Genomic DNA, 23,684 nt, shown 5'->3' with positions numbered 1-23,684 from the left:
AGAGAGAAGGAGAATAAGATGTCACCTTTGAAGAGCTCACAGTGAAGCAGGTGAATCAAGAGGTAACACAGCCCAAGAATGCGCAGTGGCGGTGGCAGACACAGCGGTGCAGCTGCTTGGCTGTTGCCTTCCCTCTGGAACCCTGGTGCAAAGCTCAATATCTCTACTTCTAGTTGAGCTTATACTGATGCATTCCCTGGGAGGCATCTGGTAATGGCTCAAGTTCTTTGGTACCTACCATCCACACGGGCTATCCAGATAGCATTTCAGCTCCTGGTTTTGGCCTGGCTCAACTCTGGCCAATGTGGGAATTTAGGGAGTGAACCAGACAATACAAAGTCTCCATTTCTCTCTCTGTTTCTTTCTCTGTCACTCTGCCTTCCAAGTAAATTAAAATAGATAAATAGTAAGAAAAAGAGGGGGCTAGCATCATAGTGTATGCAATGCTGGCATTCCACGTGGGTGCCAGTTGATCCCTGGCTGCTCCACCTCTGATCCAACTCCCTGCCTGAGAAAGCAGCAGAAGATGGCCCAAGTGCTTGAATCCCTGTACGCATGCAGGAGACCCAAGAGAAGCTTCTAGATTATGGCCTTAGCCTGGCCCAGCCTGGGCTGTTGCGGCTATTTAGGGAGCAAACTGGTAGATGGAAGATATCTGTCTCTCTTTAGCTATGCCTTTCAAATTACTTATTATTACTTACATTACTTAGAACAGAATCTAGCTCCTAGAATATCTTCCCCATTTAATAAAGAGAGAATGGTCAGTTCTAAAAGAAGATCTCATAGAGATGACTCTTACATTCACTTCTCCAGGTTAATTAAGGAGAAAGTAGCCCCAGTAGGCAACGATTCAAAAATTCAAAATACCCTAGTGCTTCCCAAGTACTTACACTGGGTCCCATAAAAGCTAAACATACAGCAAGGTTGGAAAGCAGGTTGAAAGACAGAGCTGGGGAGAACATGAGAAGCTTTGAGGATGACATTAAAGAATTTATATTTTATCTTGCAGTCAATGAAACATTTTATACAGATGTGTTACATGGTCCTGGCCTTGTAAGACTAGTATACAAGCACATTACAGAAGGGTGATGACAAGGGATGGGAGGTGAATGATCAATGAAAAATCAAGGATAAAGATGCTGAGCATTTTTACCACTTTCTTGGGAGTCATCTGCATTTGCGTTCGTGAGGAAGGTAAGCCCAGCTAGACGGAACACATCTGCATTGTTGCGGCCACCACCTGCTCCACAGCCCAGGTCACTCTTCTCAAAGGCTTGAAATACCTGTTTAGAAAGGCAAAAACATTGAGCCTACTCATATATGTGATTCATTCCTCTAAAGAACTAAATGTACTAGTTGTCACATGATTTAGGGTCTTGGTGAAAACCCTAAGCTGTTCATTTACCAAATGCTCAGAGCCCACATTTCTCAACTTCATTCTTTTAGCCTGTCCTTTCGTGCATCTAGCAGAAATTAAGTCAAGAATGAGTGTGAAACAAAAGGCTTTGTGAAGATACTCTTGGAAACAGAACCATGGTATAGCACATACTACAATCAAGACAATGCTCAAAACAAACAAGTGAACTAGCAAGTGCATAATTTTGAAGCTGCTGAAAAATAAGAGCACATTTCTTCTGTGTTTCAGAAAGGTTCAGAGTTCTAAGTAGGTGAGAACTTGTCTGGGGAGTTTCTTTAAGTTTTAATTTAGATCTTAAATATCCTTTGGATACATTTTTAGCCTCATCACCTCAATATTTTTAACCTGTATTTTTGTCACTCATTTTAATTTTATTTGAAAGACACAGAGCAAGATCTTACATTTACTGTTTCATTCACTAAATGCCCACCACAACCAGGGCTGGGCTGGGCTGGGCTGAAGCCTGGAGCCCAGAACTCAATCCACATTTCCCATGTGGGTGACAAGGATCCAAGTGCTTGAACCATCATCTGCTTCCCCTGGGTGTGCATGGAAACCAGGCCCTGTGATGCGGGATGCAGGCTTCCCAAGTGGAGATGTCATTGCTGTAACATACCTGCCCCCATGTTCTTATTTATTTGGTAGGGAGAGAGAGAGAGAGAGAGAGAGAGAGAGAGAGAGAATATGAGAATGCTCCCACCTAGGGCTCTACTTTCCACGTACCCAAAACGACCAGGGGCAGGCTTGGGCCAAAGCCAGGATTCAAGGACATTACCCAAGTCTTCCTAATGGGTGGTAGGAACCCACTTAAGTAAGCCATCATTGCTGCCTTCCAGGGTCTGCATTAGCAGAAAGTTGCAGACAGGTGCCAGAGCTAGGAATTGAACCCAGGTACTTTACTATGCAATATCAGTGTCTTAACTGCTAGGTTAAATGCTCACCCTTAAGCTATAGTTTCTCAGTTTTTTCTTAATTGTTTAAATAAGTTCAAGCCTAGAAAATGATAGCTCAGCAGAGTGCAAAAAATGGAAATCAGTGGAAATTGAAAATTTTCAAGTTCTTCTTTGCCAGAGATTTTTAATACACACACACACACACACACACACACACACACACACACACACACACACACACGGTTATCTATCCAGTCTTGGGCTTCTATATCAACTACCAACATTACTCTGCTTCAAATCTGAAAATTCTCCTCCATGAATGTAATTATTGCTCCATGAATGTAACTGATATCACAGTTATATGTTTGGAAGTCCACAATCTACACCTTAAAAAAGGAGTGACCTGGACTTTGGGAACTAACATGAAGGTGACTTCTTTTCTTAAGAACCACTATGTTGATTAGATTATGAAAAAGTAGCTCTTTCCTCAATTCCATCCCTATAACTACCTTGATTATAACCTACGCTCAATGCACTGAGCCATTCCATTCTGTAACAACAACAGAAACACATAAAAATACTGCGCTATCCATGGAGCAATATATTTCAAGACCCCTAGGGGATCCCTGATAGGACAAATAGTATATTATGGTATTTGTTTTGCCTATAAATATACCATGGTGAAGTTTATAAACTAGGCACAGTAATAAATTAGTAATACCTTAAAAAAAAACAGAATAATAACAACATACTGCAATAAAATTGCCAGCATCATTACTCCTGTGCTTTGCGATCATTATGTAAAATATAAATTCCTTGTTTATAAACACTACAGTCCATCTAATAGCAGGCAGGGCAGCATGGATATGTTGGAGAAAGGGATGATTCACATCCTTGTGTAACAATGAAAGTTTTCAGAATGGTGGTCAACTGAAAACCTATGGGTTGTACACTTCTGGAATTTTCTATTTAATATACCTAAGTTGACCACAGGTCAATGAAATGACAGAAAACAAAAGTGTGGATAAGTGGGGAGACTACTGGACTTAACTCTTTCCAAGGGCTTCTTGGCTGTCCTTTGAACGCTGTACACAGCACTGTCCACTGCTGTTAAGGCCACCCATGAACGTGACTCTGTTTCCATACTAAGAGACACAGATTGGCCTGGAGAATATGCATCCACATCTGGAAACAGACGGACCTGAAAGAGCATTTGATAAAGGTAAGTTGAACTGTATGAGGCAAGACTTTGCAGAGGCATCTGTTTCCTTAGCCTTCTTCACTCAGATAAAAACTCAAGTGTAATTTCCCAGTTGTGTCTCACCTGAAGCTGGTTGCCACACTTCTCTTCAATGTTCAACCACACTGAGTCAGACACTAATTCTGCTGTCTGCTCTCCTGTGATGATGTAGTAAACCAAGAGACGGGCTGAAGGAACCATGTTCTGGGTCACTGGGATGTTTATACTTTGATAAGATGAATCTGAAAGTTTCTCCCTTGTGCCAAAGTGCACAATTTTTCCCTTGGATAGAATCTAAAAATAAACAATGACATTAATAATGAATAACAAGGGCCTGGCACTGTAGCTTAGAGGCTAAAGTCCTCGCCTTGCATGTGCTGGCATCGCATATGGGCACCGATTCTAATCCTGGCAGCCACTCTTTCCATCCAGCTTCCTGTCTGTGGCCTAGGAAAGCAGTTGAGGACGGCCCAAATCCTTGGGTCCCTGCATCCACATGGGAGACCTGGAAGAGGCTCCAAGCTCCTGGCTTCAGATCAGCACAGCTCTGGACATTGTGGCTGCTTGGGGAGTGAGTCATCAAACAGAAGATCTTCCTCTCTGTCTCTCCTCCTCTCTGTATATATGACTTGCCAATAAAAATAAATCTTAAAAAAAACATGAATACCAAATCTGTGCTTCAGGATGGAGTCTGGAGCTAGATCAAAAACTATATTAAAGAAAATGAAAGATAACATGTTTGGGTGCACCGTTTGCCGGGAATGTTAATACCTATATAACTCCTTGAATTCACACAACACATCAAGAGCACAGCAATATTGCCTCGATGAAGTGAATTGAGACCCAGGCACTAAATAAAAGCCACACTGACTTTAGTTCAAAAGCACATAACTGGGACATTAGAGAACTAAAACTTGAACCCCAAACTGTTTACAGTCATCACACTTATTATTACAATCACCTTTGTTTCATTGATAAAACAAACAAACAAACAAACAAGGACAGGGAGTGTGTCTTATTTGGGGATTAAGTTTTAAAGTCATGGACCAGATTCTAATTGTAGGCCTTAGACTTAAAAAAAGAAAATCACTTGAAGCCAAACATCTTCCCAGATCCCTTAAATTGTCCTTAGAGACACACACAGTTTGGGTACACAGCAACAATTTTTCTAATCCCTCATTGCTTAGTATTTTTCTATGGTATTCCTTTATTTATTTCTTCTTGCAAAATGTTCACCGCCAGTTTGGCTGTCTCGCTGGCCAGTATCAGGAAGATTTTCATGCCTTTCCCTTCTTTGCACCTTCCTTCCGAGATTTCACCAGGGCTTTTACTGCTCTGCCTTCTGCTTAATATCAGTGATGCAATTTCAGGCATCGTGTGACTCTTTAACCAGCAGGAGCTGGGTCCCCCTTTTCATGCCAGTGAGTTAGGTCTAGGCGTGCACTGTTTGGCATGCATTAAGCAGAGGTGAGGTGGTTTCAATGAGCTCTCTATGAGGAAAGGAGTTGTTAGATCAGGAATTGGAGGCTCTGGTTTAGGTAGTCTTCCTCTGCTGAATTCAGTGGCCATGGTCTCTCTCTGTTGCTTGGTTTCCTCATCTGTGAAATGATCAAATCAATTATGCCTTCTCTCAAAAGTTTCTGAAAAATCTGCAGATTAGATTAGATAATATTCCTAAAATTGCTTTGTAAATACAAATGTAAGAAGTCATTCTGGGAGCTGTGCTGTAGCATAGCACGGTAAGCTACCACACACAGTGCTGGCATCCAAAGTGGGCACTAATTCAAGTGCTGGCTGCTCCACTTCTTATCCAGTTCCCTGCTAATGCTCCTGGGAAAGCAGTGGAGGATGGTGCAAGTGCTTGGGCTCCTGTACCCACACTGGAGACCAGGAATTAGCTCTTGGCTGCTGTCTGTGGTCTGGCTCAGTCCTGGCCACGGTGGCTCTTCAGGGAGTGAACCAGCAGGTGGGAAGATGGAAGCTCCCTCTTTTTTTCTGTTACCTCTCTCCCTCTTTGGCCTCTCTCCTTCCATCTGTAACTCTGCCTTGCAATATTTTTAAAAAATGTAAGTCATTCTAATGTTTTTCTATAAGCAAAGGAAAATACTCCAGGTGGAGAGAATAAGATGTAAATATATCAAAATATTTACCAGGTAATTATAGTGAGTTATTTTGTCAATATATGGACTTCTGGGGGTAACCAACACATTGAGATGTTGTCCCACAAGCAAGGCTTTATAGTTTTCAGTCCAGTCAATATACAGGTAGCTCTGGCTGAGAGATGAGTATGCTACTGCCTGGAAAGTTTTGCTGGCCTGATTTTCTTCTGGAAGATCTGGGGCATTAGTATTGACCTGGAAAAAAAAAAAAAGAAAAAGAAAAAAACAAAACAAAAGCTCAACAAAACATGTGATGCTTTCTGTGAAACCTATCTTTTAAATTCTTTTTTTTTTCTTTCACTTTAGAAATTTCACAGCACCAAGCGCTAAAGAAAACAGCAAATCTATCGCCCCAGTGTTTGTACAGCTGTCCTGATCTCAAGTAAATTTTATGAAGACTACAGAAAACAACAATGGGATTATGGGTTATGGTAGAAAAGCCTGGTAAAACAAAGACAGACGATGCTCTAGGAGAAACATCAGCACACTTCCTGTTATGTCACGGTAAACTGGGGTTTTCCTTCAGAATGAGGTGGCAGGAATTAGGGGTGGGAGAAGGAACATGATGGGAAGGTATCAGCGGTTCTTGAGGATGGGGGACCAGGACCGGGAATGAACATTGCAGACCGTTGCCCTAATTTCATCATGAAGTAGTGGAATAGAGGGGTGTTTATAAGTGCAGGTGGGCAAAAATAATATCACAGCAGCACCACCCACCTACAGACGGCCATCGAGCTAATGGCTCACACTCCATCAGGTTTACATTAGTTTACATCTCAGCGCTAATTAGACCACTGAATAAACAGTGTAATAAAAGGAGAGGTTAGAATTTGTTTCCTCAGCCATAAAATGGCAGGTGTTCTCCGCCTGTATTCTGACTGCATGGATATTAAATGTGTCCAGGGTTTAGCAAGTGTTCATAGATAACAGGGGATATACACATGCTGCATCTGCTCGTCTGTGTTATCCAATGACTCATCCTGTTTCTGAAATCGACAACTTCAAACTGTCTTCCAGGAGAGAAGGCTGCTAACTGAGCTCTGAGGTACAGTGGTTTGTGCATTAGGAAAAAGGGAAGCTTTCATGTTCGAACTCTGGTGACTGAAAAGAAATAAAAACTGGGTTATGGGAGAGGAAAGAAGCTATCCCGACAACTGGTGCTCACTGGAGCTTCTGGATTCTAATACCTATAGAAGTTATATCGATGTAGGGAGAAATAATTAAGTCCTTCATTTTAAAGAAACCATTCAGTGGCTTGGCAGATTGTCTCTGGTACTCATTTGTTTTGGATGTAACCTTACAGAACTGTTCTCTGGACTTGTGTATAAAACCTTCCACATCTGTTCTATGTTCTAGCCAAAACATACGGTGAAAAGTACACGTTGTTCTAGAAAACAGAGCAAGAGAATTTAGCTTACGTCAAAGTTGAGTGCCGTCACTCCAGATGGCAGATTAAGCACAAACGAGGCTACTCCATCGCTGAGACGCGTTATACTCTCCTTTGACTCCAAGTCGGATGTCTCTTGGTTGACATCGACTGTTTGTGCATTCAAGGTTACTGGAATCCCTCCGACGAATTGGTCAAGCGTATCCTTAACCTGCACCTGTGTGTCCGAGCAATCCAAATCCATTTCAACAGCTCATCACTTCTCTTACAGCATAACAAATCTGAAATAATTTTCCTTCCTCCCCCCACAAAGTATAAATTATATTTGATTCAGAAAAGAAAAATCTGTTTTCAGCTAGCAGAAAGGTTGCATTAGTTAAATCATTCTGGAATGTATCCTCCTGTATTTCAAGAATTTTGTGGAAAAGTAAAATTAAAAGATGTTTTAATTTTTATGAGATCCCTTATATTTATAATGAGCATTTCCATGAACTTTGTGAAGATTCTTGGTGTGTATGAATTTTAAAATTTATTGCACCAAAAGAAATTTGTTTTTTCATTCTTTTTTCCCCATGAACTATTTGAACCCCACTTATAAATATTGCTAAGTCAAACAGTAGCTATGATATGGCCTTGTGCTATATATAACGTCTACGTTTTCTTGGATGAATTTAGGATTGTATCTGGACAACATGAGGCAATCTTTTCTGAGAATGATTCTTTTAGATATGACAAACATAAGGAGATACAGCTATTTCTTATCCTTTTCTAAATGAATAGAGTATTATGTGTATCAGTTTTACAAATCTATGTGATATAAAATGTATAAAAGACATTTTAGATGTTTATTCTATGTAATGTTACATTTTACATGATATAGTATACATTACTATGTGCACTTTATGTGATTAAATATTACACACTGTATATGCATATAAAAAGGTACAGCAATTTAAAGTTTGCTTTGGGCTTGGTACATCTTTTTGTTAAAAAAGCCAGTTACCTACAGTTAATAATAAATTGTGCATTTTAAATGTAGAACTTGAAGCTGCCACCAAATAATTTTAAATCATAGAATTTCTAAAACTGTAGATGTGGACCCGTCATGGTAGTTTAGTGACTAAAGTCCTCGCCTTGCACATGCTAGGATCCCATAAGGGAGCCAGTTCATGTCCCAGCTGCTCCACTTCCCATCTGGCTCCCTGTTTGTGGCCTGGGAAAGCAGTCAAGGATGACCCAAAGCCTTGGGACCCTGCACCTACGTGGGAAACACAGAGGAGGCTTCTGGCTTTGGGTCAGGAGAGCTCCAGCCCTTGGGACTACTTGGAGTGAATCAGGAGATGGAAGATCTTTCCTGTATATCTGCCTTTGCAACAAATATAAATAAATCTTTTTAAGAAAATGTATAGACGTGTCAATTTTACTTCCACATAATTAGATGCAGTCTTTATTTATAGAACATCTCACACAGGCTGGCACTTGTCCTAGCAGTTGAAATGACTGTGCCGCGGCAGCTGCTGCGCAGTTCCAGTCCTGTCTATGTCCGCAGCAGCGGGTCTTCCAGAGTGAGTCCTCACTGTGATGCCCTCCCCAGCCCCTGCCCCCTATTCGCCATCCCTGTACTTTGCATAAACAGACAACATCTTCAGCGGGGTTTTTCTTCCCCATCTACCTTGATAGAGTAGGGGATTCCAGGCTTCAAGAAAAGAGGAGTAGCAACCAAATTCAACGTATAGGGAGAGAGAATGTATTTGATGCCAGGTACTTCTGCCTCTTCGGAAAATCCACCTAAGGAAATGACAGGCAACATGCTGACATTTTTTTTTATTTTTAGGAGTATAATGATGTGCAAGGACATCTGTTTTGTCTTTATATGACTCTACAGACATGTTCAGCCATTCACTCCCTTCCTGTTCACACTCATCTACTGGCAGGAGTAGGGTGTGGTTCATGGTTCAGAGGGGCAAGCTGGAGAAGAGCTTAGGTCTCAGGAGTTTGTAAGGCCTTACATTCGTGGCTCACGTGGAGCAATGCCCTTGTGCAAGCAGAGCTGTGAGACTGGACCAAAGAGGAGCACCAGGAAGAGACATCACTTTTCATAATGGCCTGTGATTTGGTTGAAAGTGCCCAAGAGATTGAGGAGACAGGGAAGAGAGTAGAGCAGAGATTGGGCCTTACAGAGACCACACAAGGGCAGGGATTAGGGAAAGTGTTTGCAACAATGAGGAAGAGCTTGCTGCAGAGAGAACTCTCTGGGTCCACACAACAGTGTTACCATCCTGCTGAAACTATTAATAATCAACTCAAGTTAAACTATGAAGAATAACACATGCAGTTCTAGAACTCTCGAACTCCTTCCCAATACCACATCCCTAATTCTCACCACCCCCCGCCCCTCCGCCTTCAGCTAAACTGGATAATCTGGTATTCTACAAGCTTTGCTTTCCACTCTTTCTGGTCTGCCCTTGCTGAGAAAGGTTCTCCACTTCCCCTGTCTACCATCCTTCCCCTGAGATCCTACTTAGAGTCCCTCAAGTCTGATTGTCTTCAAGACACCCATTTTAGCTGCTCAAAATTGTGCAGAAGCATGCCCTCCTCTGAAGGCATTAAAGAATTTTCCTTAGACCAAGTACAGAATTCTTTCTTCCAATGGATTCCTTGGTTCATCTCTTTCACCTCTGACTGCTGGGTGCATTCTCATTTGCAAGCCTGCCTGTTTGACAATCCTTTGTAATACCTCATATATACTGATAAATTAATTTGAAATTGGTTGAGGGCAAAAAATAAAGTAAGAAAAAAAAATTCAGACAATGTTGAAAAACTAAGTAGGGCATAGAGTATAAAGATATTCTCATTTTCCAACATGTAATATGCATCTATTGAATATATTCAAGGTGCTCACAGCTCAATGATGCCCTGAATTCTTCCTTCTGCTACCACTGAAGGACACATTTAAAGGGCGAGAGCCATCTTGGAGAGCAACTGGTTTACACATAAAAATTTGGCTCAGTGTGAGAAAATTGCTTGTCCAAGGTTAGTTGGGGGTTCAATATAAACCTGAAAACACAAGGACCATTAGTAATCAAGGCATGTCAGAACTATGACAGTTTCACTCAACACAAAAGAGTAATTAACAGTATTTAAAACAACAGGTGTGGGGTTGAGATTCCTGGGCAAGATACTGAGGAAACAGTAAGTGGACCCTTGTGAAGAAGAGGGAGGATAAGGGCAATGAGTGGAAGGAAGGAAAGAGGAGGGGAGAGGAAGAGGAGGACTAGAAGAGTGAAGGGGAGGAGCAATGAGAGGAAGGAGAAGAGGAGGAGGGGAGAAGCAGACCAGCAGAAGGAAGGGGCAGAGAAGGGGAGAAGAGGAAGCCTTGCAGGCACTCTCTGTTAGACTGTCTTACATCCACTGGCTTTTTGAGTCTCACTGTAACCCTACGGGGTGGGCTCCTCCATTAACATTCATCTTAGAGACATATCATCAACTTCCATTTCAGATAAAATTCCTGAATCACACAGCTGCAAAGGGCTTTACAGGCAGTTCAACTCCAACATCGCACGGATATGGGAATTAGAACAAAGATAATGATATTACCTTTACCTACATACTACATTACATATACAATCCCATTTGGGGTTTGATGGACAGGACTGGGGTGTCAGATGTTTAAGCCAGAGAGCCTGCAGAACCACTTTGCACACCAATTGGGCAGTGCTATCCCATCTCTGCACTCGAGATAACAGGAGCCCAGTGGCAGAGTGGCAGAGCTCCACAACCCCAGTTTTTAAAGATATAAAGATATAACTGAAGATATAAAGAAAGAAAAGAAAATATGAAAGAACTATGGAGAGTATGAATACTGTCAATATTCTGTTCAGTCATTTCCAAAAGAAAGTTCACACACACACACACACGGCACTTACCTGTGGCCTCTGTGACTGTTACTGCAATATAAAGGTACTTGTTGTTTAATTCTTCTAGACTGTTGTATGACAGTTCTTTAATTGCTGCTTCAGAATCAAATGTGACTTGAGCAATTCCATCTGTCAACTTTTTAAAGGGGAAAGACATAAGAGTTACTTCACAGAATCCACAATGAAAAATTAACAAACTCTGCACCTCTATGTTGCAGGCAAATGTCGGAGGAAAGATGAAACATCACCAGTGAAGGGAATGACTGAGCCCCGAATGCTTCTTTCTAACCTATTTGTATATCGATGGGGCAGAGTCTTACACAACAGGTGGACCAGCAGATCTTTCTGGTACTTAGCTGACAAAGATGTTATCTTTTAACCTCTGAGCCACCACCCATCTTTCCAGGCCTCTTAGCTTATTTCTGTCCTTGACTAAAGGTTTGTTGGGTTTTAAAATGCTTAACTCTATTTCACTATTTCCAAATGTAAGCACTACTTTAAAATTATACCCTTGGTAAAGGGATACAAGGCAACTCATAATATTTTATTTAACAATCAGAACAGTAAAACAGGTTTTGTCCTATTTTGCTCTTTTTTTTTTTTAATTGGAAAGTCAGATATACAGAGAGGAAGATATTCCATCCGATGACTCACTCCCCAAGCGGCTGCAACAGCCGGTGCTGTGCCGATCCAAAGCCAGGAGTCCAGAACCTCTTCCGGGTCTCCCACACAGGTGCAGAGTCACAAGGTTTTTGGCCATCCTCCACTGCTTTCCCAGGCCACAGGCAGGGAACTGAACGGGAAGTGGGACTGCCAGGATTAGAATCGGTGCACTATAGGATCCCAGCACATGCAAGGCGAGGACTTTAGCGATTAAGCTACTGCACTGGGCCCTTTTCTTCTAAAACTGATTTAAGGAAACACAGTTTTTTGTTTTATTTTGCTCCGAATCACAGTGTTTGGAGCAGAAATATTAATTTTTAAAAAGGCATTTAATTGTCTTGAGTAAATAAGACTGTCCTTTGAAGAAAAAAGTCTAGGGCAGCAGTGTCATGCAATAGTGCAGAAAGCTGCTGCTCACAACTCTGGCAGCCCATATGGGTGCCAGTTCGAGTCCCGGCTGCTACACTTTGGATCCAGCTCCCTGCTACTATTCCCAGGAAGCAGCAGAAGATGGTTCAAGTGTTTGAGCCTCTGTCATCCATGTGAGAAAACTTAAAGAAGCTCCTGGATCCTGTCTTCCACCTGGCTCAGCCCTGACCGTTATGGCCATCTGAGAATGAACCAAAGGGAGAAGATGTCTCTCTCCCTCCCTCTTTCTCTCCCTCTTTTTTTTTTTATGATTCTGACTTTCAAACAAACAAATACATTTTAAAAAATAAAAAGTACAAGTCAGAGGCTAAGCAATGAATTTGAATAGTGAGGGGCAGGCTCTTGGCAAAGTGGTAAAGACACTGTTGGAACATCTGCATTCTGTATCAGAGTGTCCGCATTTCAGTTCCAGATCAACTCCTGATTTCAATTTCCTGCCAAGAAGTACCATGGGAAACATCAGGTGACAGCTCAAGTAGTGAGTACTTGCCCCCCAGGTGAGAGACACAGCTCAATGTCCCAATTTTTAGCCTCAACCTGGCTCTCTGCTTTGGCTCTTGTGGGCATTTGGGGAGTGAACAAGTACATGTGAGAATCATTCTGTCTCTGTCTCCCTATCAAACAAGTTAAGAATTACTTTAAAACAGTGAACAAAAGTGAACCTGTATCATCTGTGGTGATGCATAAAGCATACCGAAAAAAAAAGAAAATGGAACATGGCTCTAATCTCGGTTCCAGCAGCCTCTAGCACTAAATCTGGGACAATACTGTCTACAGGCATGTAACCGGAACAGGTCAGATCACAAGGAATTTAATGTCCAGAGTGAACAATAAGTAAATGAACTGTTCTGATAAAGGACAGTTTTGTCAGCCTGGGCTTTGATGACATTTTATACGTTAGGCTGCTTGGTTGCAGGGGTCGTTCCATGCATTCATCACAGGAGTGTAGCAGCCTCCGGGTCTGTTTTCACAGAATGGCGCTAACACTTCATTCCCCTTTGTAATAGTCACAAATGTCATTCTTGGTCGAGAGCCGCTGCCATAAAGTGGGGGAAATGCTCCTGACAGAGAGACCTGGGGCAGGGCCAGCTACCGAAGTTTAGAGGAATTGGGACAGCTCCACAGAGAAAGGGCATGCCCACTGAGACTTAACAATTGAGAAGGCCCTAGCCTGAAGCGAAGAGGCAACAGGGGACAGGATGAGCGAGCATTCCCAAGTGGAGGCAATAGTTCTACAAAGCCGGGGAGGCCAGCAGAACTACAAGGAGAGGTTACAGAAACAGCAACAAGAGGGAAGGGCGAGAAAATGGCAGCAAGCAGACACTGGCAAGAGTTTATCCTGAAGCCGATGGGAAGCTGAGAGAGGACTCTCCCTGCAAGTTCTACGTCTGTGCAAAGCCAGGGATGGGACCAGGGGCTTTCTCACATCACCTTCAGACATAAGTGTCTGTGTCTTAACATCTTACCATTGTGCTCATCATTGCTTTATGCATCATTTCTTTTTGATCATTCTGTAAGTCTTCTCTTATTCCAAAAAAGATAAAAACTTCAGCATCAGAGACTACTTTATTATAAAAATATCTGTTGAACAATACAATGAGATCATTTAGCTAATATGGTTACAACAATGAGCTCCAGATAACATGGTAACGATCTGAAGTTACAAAACCCCCTTGATATGCTTTAAAGCGCTTTCCACCTTCTATCACATTCCATCTTCACAGAACCACAATAAGAAAGCTAGAGTATGAACAGATTTGTATCGCTCTGTGCTACATGGGAAAACTGATGTTGGGAGATGAAAGGGCTCAGCTCCACGCTCTTCCTCTCGGGCCATTTTATTTTGTCACAGATCACGACAGTGGTGGGGTGTTTCTCAGTACAATATCTTAAGTCTTTAAAAGGAGCATGCGCAATAGCACTGTTATAAAGTACTTCTTTCTAAAAAAAATTAAACTCTTTCCATTTTGGTTTAGAATTAGAGCAAGAACAATGTAAACTTTCTACCTTGCAAATAATACTGTACAGAGAGAGAAACTTTTCCTTGATCATGGCTTGGACAATAATTTGTTTCCATCATAAGCACTGGTTTCCATAATTTTCTCTCAAGTAAACCTTTCATTCTGCTTTAGAGTAAGTGACAACACTGTTTTCCAGAATAAATGCTAAGGGAGAAGTGATAGAGAGCAGTGTTTCATCTAGAAGCGTCAAATCCAGAACCCGAGAAGCCGTGCACACTTGTGTGAACTTGCGCAAAGTTTTCAACACCATGTACCTCTCCCTTGTAGAGTTGTTATGAAGATTAAATGTGCTGATACATGCAGAGTTCTTAAATGCTTGGCACATGTAATTATCTAAATTGGCTAGTAATAGCTACATTATGTAGTCATTTTCAAGTGATCTAGCCTCTTAGAGCAGCTTGTTGCAAAATTAATTCTGATGCTTCACCTCTCCACGGAGCCACAGCCTTTGTGGACTCTTGCACATAAAGGTTATGGAAAGAATCTACTTCTTGTGGGGTGGCCATGGGCAAAAGGAAAGTAGTGCATGTGATGATGTGCCAAGTGCTTAGCCTACGTCCCCAGAGGATGCTCGTGCTTCCATTCTTTCTCTGTGAGCATTGCTGCCCTTCCAGGCTGGCCTGCGGAGTGATGACATACACACATGGCCCAGATCCTTTAACACCGGCCAGCTGCCAGTCACTGCCAGATGTGACTGCAGCCATGTGGCTGTGCCCTGATGATGTCAGTATGGCTCAGATCAGTAGAACTGCTCAGCAGAGTTGCAAATTGTTATGTGTGTGGTTTTCTTTTTTTAAGGCACTGTTTTTCAAGTAGTTTGGCAGCATTTAGCTGAATTAGTAAGTCATGAAAAATGGTGAGTGAAGGCTTTAATAGCTCACTACAAGTATTCTAACTCAAAGTGGTTTCTGAACATACACACTGGGTTTAGGCCTTTAAGACCATTTTCTTGTTAGTGCATAACTAAAATAAGAATAAGCAAGTGAACGACAGTAAGCCATGGAAAACTCTGCTAAGAAACCATAAATCTCACTTTGGGTAATTATCCTCAAACTAGTTGGCATTCAGTATAGCTGGTTAAATTGAAAAAAAGAGGAACTTTCTTACCTTGCTTTTATAGTGATTTCAAAATTCTTAAAGTTCTTAAAACCAATAAAATTACTTTCTGGTTCTATCAAGACAGTAAATTGTGGCAAGACTGAAAATAAAAATGAAAAGACAATATTTAGAGATCTTTTTTTAAAGCATAGCAAACAAGTATACTTGGGCAAGCTGTGACATCAACAAGATATTCATCATCATCATCGTCGTCATCTTCAGGGACAACCAGGGCAACATCTTGGGTTAGCCTTGTTGTTCCATCTGAGGTCACATCATTCTATTACGCCCAGAGGCAATCACTTGCATTTTGATTATAACATTATAGGTAACAGAATACTTCCTCCACTGGAGTGTACACAAACGACCATTCCCTATCTTTATATATTTCCCATCTCCCCATCTAATAATTATTTAATAAACAATATCTGTTTGATTTATGAATTGAAAATAGAAAAGGAAAATTCTGACTTAGCATTTCGATTTTTTTGGTCTGGTAAGATAAAATCCATCTAGTCTTCACATGACAGCACAGAACTCAGATGTTAGTGAAAAAGACTTTGTTATTAACTATAAGAAAGAATACCAATAAAAAATGGAAAATTAGAACAAAAAGGGAGTTGTGGATTTTTTTTTTCTTAGTCTCTGGCAAATTGGCTATCTAGGAGAAAATGGCACTGTTTTTTCTATGAATTCACATGGATTCTAATTTTATTAATCTGCATGAAAATTAATATAAAACTAAATTATTAAATAAACCTGATGTGTGGACAGGCTAAGTGGAACAATTGACTGAGATACTACTCACATGTGTTATGGATAGCGAAGCCCAGAAATAAAAGGACAAAGCAATCTGTTGCTTTGGGTTGTGTTGCTATGCTAACAAAAAGCAAGCACGTTCTCACCGTGATAGGAGGTGCTGGGAAACAGCACATCCTTGCTCGCAATGTAGCAGGCACCTGCCTGACAACAGGATCTACTAGTTAACAAGACAGACACAACTGTTCTTGATGAACCCATAGGAAAGCAGGGAGGAAAAGATGTAACAACACGTAAACACCTAAACTGTAGTCATGAATACTGATACAACATCTTGGGAATCCGAACCAAGAAAGAGGCACTGGGGGGAGCTGCTCTGAGTCAATGCCCTTTGAGCTGAGACTTGCAGAGTGTGTAGGAGTTATGGAAGGATCCCAGGCACAAATACCTGCACTAGGGGGAAAAGAGGAGAGAGGTGGTATAAAATGAGACCGAAGAGGGAGGGACGATGGGAAGAATTCAAGAAGATTCTAATTTTGCAATAAAAAAAAAAAAAGAGAGAGAGCTGCTGGGGACTCTTCAGTGAGAAAAAACATGGAAAGATTTCCATTTGAAGGTTGGGGTCATTTCAAGCCAAATAGTTTGGAAGCAGACAGTGGTTTGCAGCAGCTGAGAGGAAGCTTGGTGAGGAATGAGTGAGAGTGGCTGTAGAAATAAGAGGTGAATGGATTCTCGAAGGCTTGCAAAGTAGCAAAAACACCTGGAGGAAGGAAGCTTGGTTAGGGTTATATGCCACGGGGAGCCTGTAATCTTTAAGACTGAGTTTCATTTTAGCAAATTTGTTTTGTCATTATTTTCCTTGTTAATTCTGAAAATCTGCACACGTATTGCTTTCTGTATCATTTTGTGACTCCTGAGGGAATAAAACATGACATCAGGGAGAAGACAGTCAAATTTAATAGCCGAACACACATATTCTAGAAAACTATTAAAAGAAATGGAAATATTAACTATATGTCAATTATTAGTTCATTAATATTATTGATTTCAAAATAAGAATATCTTACATTTTCATTAAATTATCAAGAAGTTATGATCTAGAAAGAAAACAGTGTTGGACTAGGGGTAAGGAAACTGAATTTTCTTTGTCCTATCACTAACTGGTAGTAAGACTGTAGGAAACCATTTATTAATCTTGCTTGGTTCAATTTTTTCTTCTGATTGCCCTAATTTTCTCCTAAAATTATAATTCTAGGAAACACTGCAATTAGCCCAACTCCTTAAGAGACTAGCGCTTTCAGCTCTGTCATGATACACAAGCAAGTCCAAAGATTCAGTGCGCTTGATCGCGACTGGTTAACAGGGAAGGGCATGCTGGAATTAGAATCTAGATATGCAAGCTACGACCACCTGACTTTTTCCCAACCAGTGCTTGTAGCAACAGCCACAGGTTGCATCAGAAAGAAGCAGCTTTTAATTAAGTACATTAATGAAAATAAACTGTTGCAAGGACATTAACTTTTTATAGGTAGACTTCTTTAATGATCAAAAATTACCATATTCTTTAACTTCAAAATATGCTGTTCCAGTTGTTGAAAAATCCTCTTTATATTTAGCTGTGATAGTCCAAACACCATATCTGTGGGAACAAAGTATTTGAAATTACAGATGTAGTCAAGCAAATTCAATCTACTCAAAGAAAATCAAATACATTCTTGCTTTAAAGAGAAAATAATGCGCATGGATAGTCTGAGTAATATATTTTGTATGTGACACGTTTTTAAGCAAAAAGCAGAAATAACTGACAGTTCCAAAATAAAAGGTAATGTTCAATAATTCATTTTTAGTGCACTTTCATTGTAGATACTGTACCTTCCTGTCATCATTAGTTTAGATTTTAAAAGCTTATGTTTGATCCCAACAAGGAACCATAATGCTCAGTGAAATAAGTTAATCCCCAAAAGACAGTTCTCATATATTCTCTCTGATATAAGACAACCGCCTTACAAAATACAAGATCAATAGCCCTTTCAATACTGTTTTTGCTGCAACTCATAGGGTTTTTATATTTTTGTTTTTATTTTAATGTCTTCAAAATAGTTTTTTCCCCTTATTAAATTCTTCACTGATTCACAGGTCATGCAATAGCATCATTTTCTCCAAGAAATTTTTTGCTTGCTTTTTCATTTCTTCAACGACACATTGGTCATTCAGTAGCATGATATTTAACTTCATGTTATTGTAAAATTTTCAACTTTATTCTGTTGTTGATTTTGGCTTATGGCTTTTCATTTAAGGGAATGGATAGTAATTAAGTAATTGAAACTATCACATCCAGATGTGAAGCTACAATGCAGTATTCATCTCTACTTTCAAATCAAGGATGGACTTTCAATGAAACTGTTAAATATGTGTTGACAATAGGATGCTGGACTCTCTGCCGTTGTTCATACCTGCAATGTCAGGATGCACTTTAAAAAAAAGTAGAATGATGGACTTATGACCACTTATGAAGGACTATTGTAATAATATAGGGGAAATCAGTGGAGAGGGAGAAGGAATTTTGAGAGGGGGTACGGAAAATGCCACAGCCTATGGAATTGGGTCATAAAACTTAAAAAATAGTAATTATATGTTTTAAAAGTTTAGGTTACTAGAGGGTTTACATGATGGAACCTTAATACTTACATAATCCTAAAACCCACACTATAGTAGAATGTCTATAATAATGTGTCTAGGAAAATATAACATGTCAAGTATTTACCTGGATGATAAAATTAACACCTTACATAAATGAAGTTGTGGCTGGAGACAAAGTGTACTTTTTTTTTTTAAAAAAAAAAAAAAGGAGGAAGATCATTTTGTCAACAAGCTTCACTCAGAAATACTTACTGAGTACCAGATAACTACTGGAAACAAAAAATAAAAAGTACAGAAAAACCCTTGAGTCATAGCAATACTTTGTCCAAGAGAATTCAAACCTCCCACTTTTAATTTTCTGTCAGGTTTCATTTGGGGAAGTTACTTAACCTAGGTTGTAAAATGGGAGAACCAATATCTATTTTGCAGATTGCTCACAGAATCAATAAATGCTAATGTTACGGTTATCATCATCATCATCAATTGAACAAATACTGATCAAGTGTTCATGGTGTTGACGTGTTGGAGACACAACAAATGAGCAATGCCAATTGGGTATCACTGTTCAGGAGGTTATAATCTAGTGGGGAATAAAAAGGCAAGCAAATAAATAATACATAAACATGACTGTAATAAGTGAAGAAGATATCTATGGTGTTTAGCTGGAGAGAAAAAGAGAGGACCACCTTAGGTCGCATACAGTGGGAGCCTGTTGGAAAAGACTTCATTTACTCTGAGTCGTAAAAGATGCAAATAAGCCAGTTTTGTGAAGAACCAGCCTCTGAGCAGTGGGACCAGCATGGGCAAAGGCACAGAGGTACATGAATACTGGACATGACACACACCATTCCACATGGCAACAGGCAGAAGATAAAGTTGAAGAAATGACCACAGTACTAAAACAATGGATTCCATGCTGTTCTATACAGCATGTAGTACTTTCAAGTCTATACTTTTAAAATTATCCAGATTGTCTAAACCCTCCAATTTCAATTCAAATTTTCAGAAAAAAATGTAACAGTGAAATAACTATAGACGCCTTTATAGAGGGTAGAGGAAAAAGGAACGTTGTAACAGATTTTGCTTTAAGATTGTATGGTAGCCACTTACAGGTGCCCATGTCTTATTCCTATCTTCTATCTTCTTCATCCTGCTCTATCACAAATTTTTTGAAGGCAGGGACTGCAGTCTTCATTTCTAGCTTGTATATTTCATTTCTATTACAATTTGTACTCACCGGGCATATGTTTGCTATATGTTTATAGCAAATCCTGCTTAAAGATGTTCTTAAATCTTTTCTCATGAGGACAAATGGAAGAAATGGAGAGAGTGTGGGAATGAATGGGATTTTTATTTTATTTTATTATTTTATCTTGTTTATTTATTATTGCCCAGGAACTGGACCTAATACCTCTCTAGATTTAAAGTTTACCTACATACATGCATGACACTTTTTACTATCACTAGATGGCTCCCTCTAACTGAACATTTGTTTCACAACAAAGCAGATGGGCTTTGTAGAGGAAACTTGACTAACCAATACTTTTTTACATACTTAGGATTCGATGGAATCTTGAAGTCAGGAAAAGAGACGATTCCAGTATAATCAGTTTCTTCCACCATGTCAATTTCTGATCCTTCAGGATCCTTTCAATAAAAACAAACTGGTTAGTTAGTTTGGTTTTGCTTGCTGTAACAATGTATATGCAACTGGGTCATTTAGAAAGAGAAGAGATTTATTCTGGCTCACATTCACAGGGGTTAGGAGGTCCAACAGCATGGCCCTGATCACTGTCAGGACTTCATCCTGATTCATTTCATGGCAGATTAGTGGAAAAGTGGAAGGCAAGCAGGCATGCGTGAAAGGGAACATTTTCAAATCATAACAACCACTAGAGCACAGGAACCACATCTCACGGTTGTTAACTGATTACACAGTCTTGGGTCTACAAAAATATCTTCAAATTCAATATGAAGGAGGAGGATCAATTAAATATCAGAGAAGGCAAATCTTGTTCATTTTAGTCATTTCTCTTTCCCTTTTTGGAACCTTCTCCATCTCTCCTCAATATCTAGAAGGGATTCAAATTTCTATTATACAGCTTTTAAAAAATCCATAAAAGTTAAAGAGAAACAACCTGACAGTTAAATAAACCAAACACTTAGGATTCTTTATGGATTTCAGAATCTGATTCTTATAGATGTTCATTTGTATTTTTTAGCCACTCAGTGAATGTACAATACATCTATTATATTTGAGTTTGATAATGGCTACATATGAAAATGACAATTTTCATGCTCCCCCCTTAAGTTTTATATTTATGTTAATAATTGCTGAAACTAGTTTTGACTTTCCATGTTTGTTCAGTTCAGCTTTAATTGAAAATCTTGGCACCATTTGCCATGACTGAAACTCATGGTCGGAATTGATTCTCTGGAATTAAACATCATGAAGCTTGCAAGAGCCTGTTTTGAACAGTAATTACACTTGCAGCCAAGCATCTTCTTGCTGCTCTTCGTCTTGTCGCCCACTGTGCGTAATCCCCCTAAGATGATGCTTCTCTGTGAGTTTGCCCACACATGGACTCCCTGCAGCTCTGGGCTTGGTTAGCTTCCCCATACTCTCTTTCAGGGGACTGTTCTTACATGGGGTAACGCGTCCATTCTTCTGTCATGCAGTGCCAGGGTTCTGACGATTCCAACCCTGGAGATGTGACATTAAACTCACACACCCACAACCGTGTAATCTCCCACAGAGGAAGGGCATTTTCACTGTCATTGCCTCTGACTGGTTTTCTTCCAGATCTTGCATCAGTCAATTTATCTCTTCTCATTTTATCCTTCTTCCTGCCTGCCTGCCCCCCCAGCTGAGTTCATGCTGCTTTCTACATGGAGTGAGCTTCATTCTTTTCAAAGGGCCTAAGTGAATTCCTTTCAAATGGCCCAATTCAAGGCTTCCAGGAGAGGACTATTTTTATTAACTTATAATTGTATTCATTTAAGTAAATAAGATACTTACTATGAATGTTAGGACAGTTTGTCTCTTGGCTGGCTTCAAGTCATCATTCAATGAATAAACTCTAACCTTTACTGTAAGAACAAGTGATACCATCAAAACAAAGCTACTTTGAGAACAATCATCCTTATAAGAGTCCCACCACAGCGAAAAAGTCAGTATACATCACCAGATAAAGTTTGAAAGAAAGAAAAAATTTAGTTTATATACATATCCATTACTAAAGATTGGCTTATTTTAAAGAGAATCCTCTGGAATTATTTTAAAGTGCTGATTTCCCTAATGAATTTATTCAGATACATTTATATACAAGTCTTTGGAATACATCCATGGTTCAAAATTGGCTAAACTATAATAAAATCGTTGTTGGTTAAGAATTGCGTAGTATCAGGGCCAGAGTAGTGGGCTAGTGGCCTGGCCTCTACGTGCAGTGCTGGCATCAAATATGGGTACTGGCTCAAGTTCTGCCTGCTCCATTTGTGGTCCAACTCCCTGCTTATGGCCTGGAAAAGCAGCAGAGGCTGGCCCAAGTCCTTGCGTCATTGAATCCATGTGAGAAACACAGAGAAACTTCTGGCTCTTGGACTCAGTTGAGCCCCGTTCTAGCCTTTACAGCAATTTCAGGAATAAACCAATGGACAGAAGACCTCTCTCTTGGTCTCTCCTTCTCTTTCTGTAACTACTTTTCCAATAAAAATAAGTAAATCTTTAAAAAAAATTATTAATTCTTTGGGAAAAGAAGAATTTCATGGTATCAAGATAGTGACATGATTATATGGGAGTGACATATATTGTCTCATATCAGAGACAATATTGGTTTGATTCAGATATAATATACTCTTCTAATTATGAAAAAGTGAGATGTAATTGAATTGTATATTTTGTTATTTATTAAACAAAATCCTTATTGTCTGTAAAAAGCATATTGGCAGAGCTCAGTAACTATTCATTTTTCTCCATTGCCTTCTGTTTTTCAACAACAAAATGTGTAACTTTTAATTCATAGTTGTTTGAGACAATTGAGCTGGTTCTTTTCAGTGACAGTGAACCAGCAGATAGAAGAGCTCTCTCTTTCTCTCTCTCTCGCTGCCTCTCCCCCATCTCTCTGTAACCCTACCTTTAAATAAGTCATTATTTTTAAACAAATAAATAAAAGTCGAGCAGCCAGGGGCTTGAACCAGTGCTCAAGTGGGGAACCATCATCACAAGCAATGGTTTGAAAAACAATGGTTTTACTAAGGTTCCACCTAACGCCAGAAAGAATTGCCTATATACAGAAGACTAGCAACAACATCTGCTATTGACTGGTAGGTGCCTCCTCCCATAGTGGGAGGCGTTTATTCAGTCCTAGTCTCTAACTCCACACCATGATGGCTTTTGGGGAGCAAACCAGTCAATGGAAACTCTCTCATCTGTTGTTACTTTTTCTTTTTCTCTCTCAAATTAATAAGTAATTTTTGAAACTCCTGTCAAAAAATGAGAATACCATATCTTCTTAAGGTAAAGTCTTGATAGAGACATAATAAATTAGGTGATCCATAAGGAAAATCTTGCTTGGTATGGAAGGCCTCAGGCCCGGGGTAAAGGGCTATGATCTTATGGGACAAAGACTGATGACTCTTAAGCGGTGAGTAGCGCCAACAGGATCCAATCAGTAAAGCATTCTGTACCACAAAACAGGGGCAAGGATATGTTTTTTGTTGTTGTTTTAAAGGACCTAACCTTTATGGGCAGAGACTTTTCTTATTCATCAGTTAGCTTCCTGAAGTCAAGAGACAGCACTACAATGGCACAGCTCCCAAGCTGACGGCAACAGCCCCACCTTCGCTAGGTCTTTCCTTTCCAAGGCCAGGAGTGCTCCTGTTGAAACTGTAATGGAATAGCCAAGTTCTACTCCTCGTCCTCCTCCTGCCTGGTCCTCAAGTATCCATTATGTGTAAAGATCTTCAAGAAAGTCAGCTGGTCTTGCCTCCCTCTCTCCACACTTTTCCAACAACGCCATTAACACAATTCCATGGCCACCTCCTTCCTCTTATGTGTACCTC

General features: G+C 40.1%; 1 protein-coding gene across 2 annotated transcripts in view; it reads right to left on the bottom strand.

Moving 5' to 3' along the window:
- The window catches only part of C5 (complement C5), a 71,136-nt gene that overhangs the window by 42,716 nt on the left and 4,736 nt on the right, over positions 1 to 23,684 (bottom strand). For both annotated transcript variants that reach the window (XM_040963134.1, XM_040963133.1), the window contains 12 exons: positions 21,643 to 21,713; positions 20,179 to 20,270; positions 17,540 to 17,622; positions 15,234 to 15,324; positions 13,572 to 13,686; positions 11,023 to 11,149; positions 8,769 to 8,884; positions 7,128 to 7,313; positions 5,701 to 5,904; positions 3,635 to 3,844; positions 3,362 to 3,511; positions 1,154 to 1,283 (listed from right to left, as the gene is read on the bottom strand). In XM_040963134.1, coding sequence (XP_040819068.1) covers positions 1,154 to 1,283; positions 3,362 to 3,511; positions 3,635 to 3,844; positions 5,701 to 5,904; positions 7,128 to 7,313; positions 8,769 to 8,884; positions 11,023 to 11,149; positions 13,572 to 13,686; positions 15,234 to 15,324; positions 17,540 to 17,622; positions 20,179 to 20,270; positions 21,643 to 21,713 — 1,575 coding nt within the window. The remainder of the gene's footprint in view (positions 1 to 1,153; positions 1,284 to 3,361; positions 3,512 to 3,634; positions 3,845 to 5,700; positions 5,905 to 7,127; positions 7,314 to 8,768; positions 8,885 to 11,022; positions 11,150 to 13,571; positions 13,687 to 15,233; positions 15,325 to 17,539; positions 17,623 to 20,178; positions 20,271 to 21,642; positions 21,714 to 23,684) is intronic.

This window comes from Ochotona curzoniae, unplaced genomic scaffold (genome assembly GCF_017591425.1).
Source record: "Ochotona curzoniae isolate NIBS_2020 unplaced genomic scaffold, NIBS_Ocur_1.0 scaffold_3208, whole genome shotgun sequence".
Classification (NCBI taxonomy): Eukaryota; Metazoa; Chordata; class Mammalia; order Lagomorpha; family Ochotonidae; genus Ochotona; species Ochotona curzoniae.
Note: the sequence above shows the minus strand (reverse complement) of the source record. Positions and strands in the feature narration are given on the sequence as shown.